This window comes from Ambystoma mexicanum, chromosome 8 (genome assembly GCF_040938575.1).
Source record: "Ambystoma mexicanum isolate Mex_15411 chromosome 8, UKY_AmexF1_1, whole genome shotgun sequence".
Lineage (NCBI taxonomy): Eukaryota > Metazoa > Chordata > Amphibia > Caudata > Ambystomatidae > Ambystoma > Ambystoma mexicanum.
Window position 1 is genome coordinate 1074630760 of NC_090929.1, and position 10728 is coordinate 1074641487.

Genomic DNA, 10728 nt, shown 5'->3' on the forward strand with positions numbered 1-10728 from the left:
TTGTGTAATTCAGACATTTTCCCATTGAACAATATTTCACTTGTCTGTGCATTGTAGTAATTGTTCCCATTGAAAATCCTTTGCTTGCCTGTGCATTTCTGTAATTTCCCATTGAAGAATCTCCAGTTGCATGTAGATCCCTAGTATATTTTTTCAGTAATTCAATTAATTTCCATATTAATTCACAGGATCGAGATAGTTAGAATTCAAAACTATCTCTACCCAGTGTCTTGTGAGTTGTTATAATTATAAAGTGTTTTCCCAAAGAATTAAATTAATTGTGAGCTGAAAACAAATGTGTCTGTGTTCTATTTGCATCTGTCATTTTAAACCCAAACCACGTTCCTGTTGTGAGTAATCTCTTTGCCCAGAGCCTAACTGTTATGTGCCTCTGTCATGTTAACTGAAAACCGATTTCCCCATCGTGAATTCCCCAATGCTTAAAGTGTATCAGTCCTTTGCAGCTTAGTAAAAACAGTGTCATTTGCATTTTCGTTTTCCTGGAAATTTTGCTTACCCTTTTTAAAACCCATTTTTCCTAGTCTATCACTCTTCCCCTACCATATTTTGATAACGGATTGCATTCTCTTTTTATAAGGCCATGTGTTGCATGTACTAAAATGGATGTTCTTATTGTGTGCTGGCTCGTCTATTCTATAGCCCTATTTTCCTTCTAGTCTAAGGAGCACGAATGACCCCTTTATGCTGTCCCATAGCAGTTGTCCTAACTAAGTAAAAACCCAGTTTACCAGGTGCATAAAAAATAATTATCCCATTCATTGCTGGCTCCCTATTGTTTCTGAAAACCTCATTCAAAATCTGATGTTAGCCTGTGTTCCCATTTCTGACCACTGCCTTCCATTAAAAGCTGACGAGCCTAGTGGAGATCTAGGGGGAGGTGAGGGTTGCTTGGACTCAAGAATCCTTTTTGTGTGCATGCACTTTCCTGTGGTTTGCATTTATGTTCATGGTGTTTTGAATTGGTGATAGCAGTGGAGAAATCAATAAAGTAAATCTGTGTGCCATACATGTTTGAGTTGGCTTAGTGTGCCACTTTACTAAAAGTATTCTGAAGTTTGTGTTGCCACACCTGGGTGGCTATTGTAACTGTTTATTCAATTTTTCCTATTAAATCACAAATTAATAAAATATTCATCGATAACACACTGGCCTGGTTCCTGGTCTACTGTGACATGGGGTGCTTGTTGAGGTTGGGTACTAGATGGGTCGGAGGCCTCCTTAAAAACGAAGTAGGATTGTAAAAATAAAAAGCGGTTTTATTGTGCGCCACCTTCTTTGCAACAGAAAGAGATCCCTGACTTGATGGTGATGCATAATATATCATGACAGAGCCCTCCAAGCTAAGTCAATTGGTAAAACGTCAGCAGACATTCCTTCTCTGTGCAGGCCTCCAAATTATGGAACACCTTACCCCACTTCTTACACACGGAGCCAAATCTATTGATATTGCATTAAAAAAAATTATCAAACATAATCCGTTTACGGATTTCTCGCAACACTGTTCTTCTTTACGCTACCTTTCTGCGATTTGTTTAATAAAGCGCATAGATGCGTTTGTGATGAATGGTTGAGGTTTATAAATCCTCAAACATAAAAAAATATGTATATATTTGAAGTGAGGCTGTTCTTAAAAGGACGCAGTTATAAAGCTGCCCGTTGCGACATTGTCATACTTTTAAAAAAGTGAACTTGCTTTTAATACTGGATCTTTAGAATTCTGCCCATTTTAACTCATGTCCGTACTGCTATGTGGCATTGCTGTCTTCTTCTGCTTTGTGTTATTGCTTAGATCAGAGGCTAGTCCTCTTTCCGTTTCATAGGAGGCGGGACTCTGCCTCTCTTTCAGGCTGGCACCGGCATTTATGTGCCGTGAAGTTCGCCTGTGAAGTGGACAGGCGCAGCGGGCACGCCACCAGCACACTGAAGGCACGCTTAAGACGGGCCTGTCTGTGCCCATCCGTGCAACGCCGGGTAACATAGGGACAATATATTATACCAGGAATGCTCTACTTCACTTAGCCCCGGCAGACACCAATCTCCCTGCCGGATGGAGGATGGGCCTCCCCACAACCCCTCTGCTTGTATACAGTCAGCTGCTGCCCTCTGAGCCTACCCCAAGAGCAGTGTCTGGGCTACTAGTGAATGTCTGCTCCTTCACAGCCCACGGCATGGAAATGTATTTCCTACTAACTGATCGGAGCCCGGCTCTACTAGTTCTTACGGAAACCTGGCTTAAGGACTACTCTACCCCAGTACTGGCCCAGTCTATTCCACAAGGCTATAATATTGTGCACCTTGACAGGCCCGGACCTCCTCATGGTGGCGGGGTTGCTGTTATTTTTAAAACAGACTTCACCTGCTCCCAATTACATTGTTCTCATAGTACCAACATGGAAGCTTTATTACTTCGTTGTGTTATCTCTACTTCTTATGTATGCCACATTTTGGTTATTTATCGCCCCCCCTGGAGTTTCTGGCAGCCTATTCGAACCTCTGGTGGAACTAATTTGCAGGCACAGTATGTTATTTATTTTAATCCTTGGTGATCTGAATCTAAAGTTTGATCCTCCCAGGACACAAGCTTTAGATCTCTTTTATGATAGCCTGCTAGACCTCGACCTTCCTCATCAGGTCGCTGGTCTTACACATAAGCTAGGTAATACGCTGGATATTGTGCCTGCTAATAAAACCTTGCTTTCCTTTGGTTCTGCTGAGCCCATGGTCTGGACTGACCATTACTTGGTTACCTGTACTCTATTAAGGAGCCACAAACTACCTAAGATATTACCAGAGAGTACCTTACGGCGCTGCTGGCGCAATGCCAATCTACCAAATTTTGTTAGGTTTGCTAAGGAGAAATGGTCAGTGGTCCCTCTCCCCTCAATGTCCCTATTGTCTATGCTGGTTATGGATCTGGCCAATGAAGTAGCTCCTCTTCGCCAGTTTCAACCCTGTAGACTTCCACCTAAGCCCTGGTTCGCGGATCCATAAAGATCAGCGCCCTTGAAGGTGAGGCAGTTTGAGCTGAAATTGCGCTGCGCCTACAATCCTGCTGATAGATTGTTGTATAAGGTTGCCCTTTCAGCCTATTCAGCATCCATTCTTATGACTAAAAGATCTTATTTTGCTGAGAAGATTGAAACTGCCTTAAATCAGCCTAAGATAATTTTTATGGTGATCAAATCACTGTCTTCTTCCACCAAATGCACTCCAGCTATAAGACCTACCCAAGAACTTTGTGACTCTTTGGCAGCGTTCTATATTACTAAAGTTGCTACCATCCGTGCTAATATTGACAGTAGCCGTGTTCCATCGTCCCACACTTCCTTAACTGATTGTTGGGCCAATTATGAAGCCATTGAATCCCCTAGTTCCACTTGGTCCTCTTTCCCTGTGTTCTCAGAAGACATGGTGTCTAGGGCATTTCAAAGGGTTAAATCCTGCTCTCCCTCTGACCCTTTGCCTCTTGAAGTGATGAAACAGCTGTCTGCTCACCTTTTGGGTGAGATTACTACAGCTGTTAGCCATTGTCAGTAGGGAGTCATCCCATCTGAACTTAAGGCCGCCATAGTCATTCCCCTCCTGAAGAAGCCTTCTTTGGACCCTTCTCTTCCATCTCATTTTTGCCCTATTTCTTTGCTCCCTGTCTTATGAAGCTTCTTGAATCCCTGGTCTCGCCTCTTCTGTCTTCCTTTATGGAGTCCTCCAGGATGCTTGATCCGGCCCAGACAGGTTCCCGCCCCGGCATGGGGACTGAAAGTGTCCTTGTGTCCGTGCAGGATGATCTGGCCAGGCTGGTTGACCAAGGCGGTGTCGGCACCCTGATTCTTCTCGATCTGTCAGTGGCGTTCGACACCGTGGATCATGGTATCCTGCTTACTCGCCTGGCCCAGATCGGCATATCGGGACAGGTACTGGCCTGGTTTGGCTCCTTTTTGGAGGACATATCTCAAACTCTTTCCCTCCTTTAATCTCCAACTCCTCACTTTTGAGCTTTGGTGTCCCCCAGGGTTCTGCCTTGTCTCCCATTCTTTTCAATATCTATATCCTTCTCCTGGTTGGCCGTATCTGCTCCCTCTGCATCAGATGCTATTCACATGCAGACGATACCCAGCTGTTGATCCGTTTAGTTCTGGATCCAGCTATGGTGTGTGCCTGTATAAGTGCCTGCCTGCCGTTGGAGAGTGGATGGGCGATAACTGGTTGAAACTGAATGGGGACAAGAGCAAGGTGTTGGTGGTGGGCTCCCCTCCTGATCCCTCCCTCTGGATCTCCTCTTTTTTGGCCTCTATCATTGAAGGTAAAAAATCTTGGGGTGCCTATGTCCGCCGATCTTTCCTTGACAGCCCAAGTGTCCTTGTTGTGTCAGCAGGGGCACTTCCATCTTAAGATCTTAAGGAGAGTGCTCCATTTGATTCCCGCTTCAATGCATCCACCGGTGGTAGCAGCTATGATCCTTAGCAGGCTGGATTACTGCAATACTCTGTATCTGGCACAACCCAAGGGGTTAGTTGCCAGATTACAGCATCTCCAGAATCTAGCCGCTAGGGTGGCAACAGGGACCCCTTATGACTCTCACATATCCCCCATGCTGCGAACCCTCCACTGGCTTCCGGTGGCACAACGTATACAGTTCAAGTCACACTGTATCGTGCACCTTGCTCTGCTGTGTACCTACGCAATAAATTTGAACGTTATGTTCCTAACCGTCTATTGCGGTCGGGCTTGGCTGGTCTGCTATGCATTCCCCCCCCTTCTGTCGTTCTCGGGTGGGAGGGCGGGCCTTTTCTATTACAGCTGCCCAGCTCTGGAACAGTCTGCCTCCTGCTTTAAAACTGTGCTCGAACCATTTGGCTTTCCGAAAGGCCTTGAAAACGTACTTATTCTAAGATCTTTTTTCTTTGCTCCGGTGCCCCTCCTGGCTCAGCTGTTCTTCCTCTCTAGTGCCATGAGGCCTTCAGGCAACTGTGCGCTCTACAAATAACAGTAACATAACATGCTAGCAAGGTGTTGTCTGTTCAGTGTGACTATGTCCACTTATAAAAGGGTACAGTGTGTATGAACAGTGTGAGTGGTTGATGGGGAGGCAGACATATTATAGTTCCAGAAGATAGGGGAGAGCAAAACATTGCATCAGTAGTGAAATGTGGCAGCCAGCATTGACATTATGGGTAAACCGAACACAACAGTGTTTCCTTAGTTGGGAATACAGGCATGTATTGTCACGGTCAGCATGAACATGTTTTCTAGAACAGGTAATAGTGCATTATGGGCAAAGCCAACATGAATGTGTTTTTATGTGGGGATTCTTGCACATAGAGGCACACCCAGCATGGACAGGTTTTCTTACAGTAGCATAACTAGCTTTATTCCAACATGGGTGTACCCATAATGTCATACCTCTGGCATTTATTGGCACAGCAAGCATGGACATGTTTTCCTTCAGTGGCATTATAGCATTACGGGCAAAGGCAACCCAAGTGTATCCTAAGGTGTGAATACAGGCAAAGACATGGGCATTATAGGCAATGCCAAAATGAGCATGATATTACATGGGGCTACTAGTATATACTGGCGCAGCCAGTATGGACATGTTTTCTTACAGTGGCATTACTGGCCTTATAGGCAAGGCGAACAGGTCTATTCTTATCAAGGGCATCAGGGGCAGCTCAGCCATCAGGAGAGCTAGGGTGCCACCTCACCCCTTAATTGTTGGGACGATCACGAAAAGTAAAGTGGCCACAAAATTAAATGATTTGCATTATGAAGCAAGTTGCCTTGCAAATGTAGTCTTTCCCTTTACAAAGACTATAGAGAGATTTAGAATGTTAACAAATGCAAAGATTGGTAATGTGTCGAATTTGATGCACAGCAGTGTGCATGGGCCAGTGCCAGGAGATGTCATGGCCTAGCCCAGATTCATAAAGTGCTGCGATGAAAGGCTTTAGGTCAACCTTGCCTCAGTGGGCACTAGAAATCCGGTACATGCAAGCAAACAAATCGCTCTTCACTCCCCACTCTCTCTGCCAGTCAGAATGCTGATCATGCCTTTGGTTCGATTCTAGAACAGGAAGTGGGAGGGATGGAGGGAGGCTCCTAACAGCTAACATCTTGCCTTCAGGGAGTCCTATGGTGGGAAGAGGGTGTCACAGCCACTGCCTGAAGGTTAAGAATGTAATAAAGAGAGACAGAGTGAGTGTATGAGTTGTCTTCTAATCCGTTCACACTTTCATAATGCGCCATGCCAAAAATCATAAAGCAGCCATGTGCATTGCTGCGACAATCTACCGACATGTCCAGTGCTGCCCTGCAGTGCAGTTTCAAAGGTCACATGTGCATTCCTGAATAGCTGCTGGAACACAAAGTTCTAAAAGACAGAGGTGGCTTTTTAGCCGCCTGCACATGTGGTTACAAAATTTAAATATGTGCCCCTAATCAGCCTGGTGGCCCATTACACTCTAAATATAAGCCATGTCTGGTAATGACATGGTGGCTACTGGGGATGTCATATTAGTGTCAGCTTGGGAAGGTAACCCACAGATAGCAGGGCTTTTGCGATTAGCTGCCTTGCCTAGTTATACTCCCGACAAACACATGGAACCCTGCCCAGGAAGCTTCCCTTTTGATACCCCTGGGGAAGGTCAACACCTTCTTCCAGGAGACAGGAACCATCCCTGAGAACCAGTGCTTCAAAGACAGTCCTGACAAGACACTGGTGCTCATACACCAGAATGCCGTTTACTGGAGTCTTTCTGGAGTTGGGAGACAGAGGAAGGAGTGGAGTTACAGTAGCCCAGATGAGAGGTTTAGCCCAGGGAATGGGTTCCACCATCTTGGTTTCTGCTAGAGATCCCTAAAGTTCCTTTACCTTCACCACTTCCTGCAGGCAATGCGCTCTGATTATAACATAAGAAAGCAAAGGACACTTGTTACTGCTGCCTGTATGGAATCTTAAGAAAAGGCTTGATTTGGACCAATGCGCTGTAGCATTTTGCCTTTAGAAGGGATGGGGGACCCCATCCTTAGTTGATTCTCCTTTGCATTTCAAGACAAGGATTTGCCTGGAACCCTATTGGAGATACAATGTATTCCCAAATCCTCTGCTACAGAGGTGAAGACAGACGGCTTCATGCAAGAGGAAGGCTCTTCTCCCTATGCCCTCAAGTGCACATTTGGGGGGGCACTTCTGTGGACAATGCCTCTGCAACTAAGGCACTGCTACCCGGGAACCTGTTTACTGGAGCTGGCAGAACCTTACAAGTGTGTTCTACAACCCTTTGTGCTGGGAAGTCCAGAAAATGACTTACCTTGCCCCAGAGAACGTGGACAGGGTCTCACAGAAATCCAAGAACTAGGGAAGAGGCCCCTGGCTATAACTGCATATCTAATACACCTGAACCGATTTTGGGCATCTTCTACAAAGTCCAAGCTGCTGCACTGGAATTGTCAGTCAACTATGATCACCGACAGCCTCCATATTTCCGAGTTTTGCTTGACGCTGATGCTCCACCGCCTCTGCATCTAAAACCAACTAAGCCTTTTAGCATACATAAATCATCACTGTGGCCTGGTCATTAGCTTCTTTGAGCTCCAAGCCATTGCTCTTGCAGTATCTGGACACCAAATTGAGCTTGCCAAGACTGCTCACCGTCAAAGACAAGTCTCCACTTTACTGCATCCAAGAGCACCGAGTCTTCCGTCGCTGACTCGACATCACCTGCGTTCCCAGCGTCTTCGGCCTGCCAGCTGTCAAGCTGCACAACCAGACTCCCATCAGTGGAACCTGTCACTATCACCATTTAACTTGACCCTGGCCCACCACTGGAAGTGCAAAGACTCCCAACTCAATGCATAAGAGTGGCAAAACGCTTGTTGATTTATAGTAACCCTGTACTACTGGCCTGCCATAAAGGTCCCTAATGACTTAGAAGACCCGACTCTTTTGCCTTTATAAGACTCTTTGAAGTACATTTGACATGTACTGCTCAAATCAATTGCCTGCACCCCCATCTTCAGCAAGAGTGCCCCCTTTGCTCTCAAAGTATGTATTCTCTAAATTTCCTTTACAGGCTAGGGTGTTTTAATTAGTTGTGCACTTTGTTATTCATTATTAAAAGTTCCGATTTATAAACCTTGATTAGACTTTTTTTTATTTGGGTGCTACAGTACTATTGTTGTCTGGATTATTTTTGTACCAGCTCACATCCCTCCTGGAAAGTATGGGCTGCCCTCGGCCCACATTACCAGAAGAGGTGAAGGAGGTATAACTGTCAGACTAGTCCCGTTTCAACTTTAGAATTTGGATCACTGCTCATTTCATAGTAGTGTGGGCCCGAGTAGACATCTCAAAAATTACTCATCCCTTTACTGCTGCAGTTGTCATTTCATCACATATCTAGTACTCGGGTAGTAAAAATCATGTTCTGGAAAAATAGTATATTGAATTGACACCTAGGAAATGACCACCCTAGCTCTGGTGGAAAAAATGATGCAGTCATAATTTCTGCAAGGATAAAAGCTGCCATTTGGAGAGGGAATTGTTGGATTCGAACACAGGACTTATCAACTCCACATTGATCCTGCACTTGCATTGCGCTTGGCAGCTGAACCAGTGGTTGCTTCTGTTAAAATGCTCTAACAAATTAGTGGTATTGGTTCGAAGAGCATGACCTTTTCCATCCCTGCAAATTGCAACCAGCAGATGTGTGTCATTTGCAATTAATTAGGTGACAAGTTGGCCATGTCAAGTTCTATAACATATTTTCTTTTGAGCAAGTACATCTTGTTAATAAATCCCACATTCCTGGGTCCTCATCCAATAGCTACTAGTTTAGGGTTTCGGGGAGCTTGATGTTTTCCTTCAAGATGGCCGTCTGGTGCCTAGCATTCAAAAGAAACACCTGACACTTGCACCGTGAGGGAGGCTGGAAAAGACATGCACCCATCTAAGATGGGCATTTTACCTATGACCGCAAAGACATTACTGCCCAATCTCACAGAGAATCCTCATCCAAGAAGAGCATCTGGCCCACACTCGGCCGAGAGAGATTAAAGGAAAATTGAATGCCCATCCATGTCCTCATCCAACATGGATGCCTGTCCCATACACCGCACAAAGAGGTTCTAGGCAAGTCGAAGATTTCTGGTGTCATCATCCAGCTAAGGTACCTGATCTATGTCCTGCACAGAAACAGGTGCATAACAGTTAATGTGTTGTCACCCTTGATAGGTTACAGGCCCATTCATACACTACTGGTCGAAATGTTCTGTCTCCCAGAAAGCCAAACATTTGAGCCTAAACGTAGTATCCTAATGGCAACTAGGCGCCTGGCCAGTGTCCCTCAGAAGGAATTATCATGTATACTGGTCAACCTTTTCAAATGAAAAGGCGGGTGAAAAAGAAAATCTAGATTTTGCTTTTGAGGGCAAGCTTTCCCTTGACACCTATGGATGGGCATGGTGGATGAGGGAACTAACTGTAGGGCTAGTGTCCCCCACCAAAAACGGGGAAATTGACAGGTATTCTAATGCAAGGATGTCCTCACATACGGTCACCTAACCCACATCTGGAGGGTGTAACCCATCTTAGAGTAATTGCACCTTCCCGACATGCTCACTCCTTCCCATCGACTGCAATGGAATCACAATCCACGCAAACCTTTACAATCCAAATAAATGTTCAACCCATTGACTTCCCCCTCCAAATCATTTGACTGTACCTCTTTCGGAGAGTCAACAGATCTATTGGCCTGCCATCGCCTGAGATGGGTCCCAGATGTATGCAATATAATGCATTTCATAGCAGTGAGGTATTTAAAATGTAAATGCAACTGCTAGATAAAACGATACCGAAAATGACAAATGCGTGCATTGCATTTTGAGGCTCTTTCCTGTACACTACTGCATTTGTATTGCATTTGCCACTGGGGTTTTGTTTTTCATCACGTGCCACGGCACTGGTGGCAGCTTTTTTAGTTCTCATTTGCTGCTTCCGGTAGCACGGGCTGTAGCCGCAGTTGTGTGCCATTATCTCTTCTCCAAGTTAACCGACCCTTACCGATCTCATCCCCGTGCCCCATCCCGGCCAAGGCGAAGAGCAACTCCGGCGACAGCAGGGCGGGAATCCCCTTCAAAATCACCATGGTCGATCGCGAGCCTGCACAGCGCAGCAAGAAAACCGAACCAGCCCAGAGAGTGATAGCGCCCGCCTTCCTTCTACACACGACACCAGTGGGAGGAACAGGAATTGCCTTCCGCGCGCAGTCTGAACAGAGCACGCCCAGCAGTGCTGCAATCAATAATGTGAGGAACAGCAGCAATACCAGCATTTCTGGTTCTGATTCCATTGCATTCGGGAGATGCTAGTCCAGTCCTGGTATTAACTTTGCTTCCGGGACTTTTCCCGATGTGTTTCTTCATTATACATCCAGGACTACATCTACCTGATGGAATGGGCATGTTGGCATGTATGCTAAACATTCCTCCGGGCTTCTCTAGTCCCGTTTTGGATTCAGTAGCTCATTTATTCTTTTCTTTGTAATTCCCGACACTCGTGGTCCTATATTCATAATGGCAAAATAACAATGTCATGCAAAGAATACAACTGGCTCTGGGTAGGCTACTCACACACACTTGGCATGGGCCAATTTGATAGTCACCCAAATCAAAACCCAGCAGTCGTACCAATGCAGGAATGATATGATATGG

The 10728-nt window shown here is 45.5% G+C and overlaps 1 protein-coding gene across 2 annotated transcripts in view; it reads right to left on the reverse strand.

Moving 5' to 3' along the window:
* The window catches only part of FUOM (fucose mutarotase), a 126528-nt gene extending 116209 nt beyond the window's left edge, over window positions 1–10319 (reverse strand). Inside the window, exon 1 of one of the 2 annotated variants that reach the window (XM_069611066.1) lies at window positions 10079–10319. In XM_069611066.1, the coding sequence (XP_069467167.1) occupies window positions 10079–10163 (85 nt within the window). In that variant the 5' untranslated portion in view covers window positions 10164–10319. The remainder of the gene's footprint in view (window positions 1–10078) is intronic. The other variant, XM_069611065.1, reaches the window with a different exon arrangement.
* Between the last annotated feature and the right edge of the window lie 409 nt (window positions 10320–10728).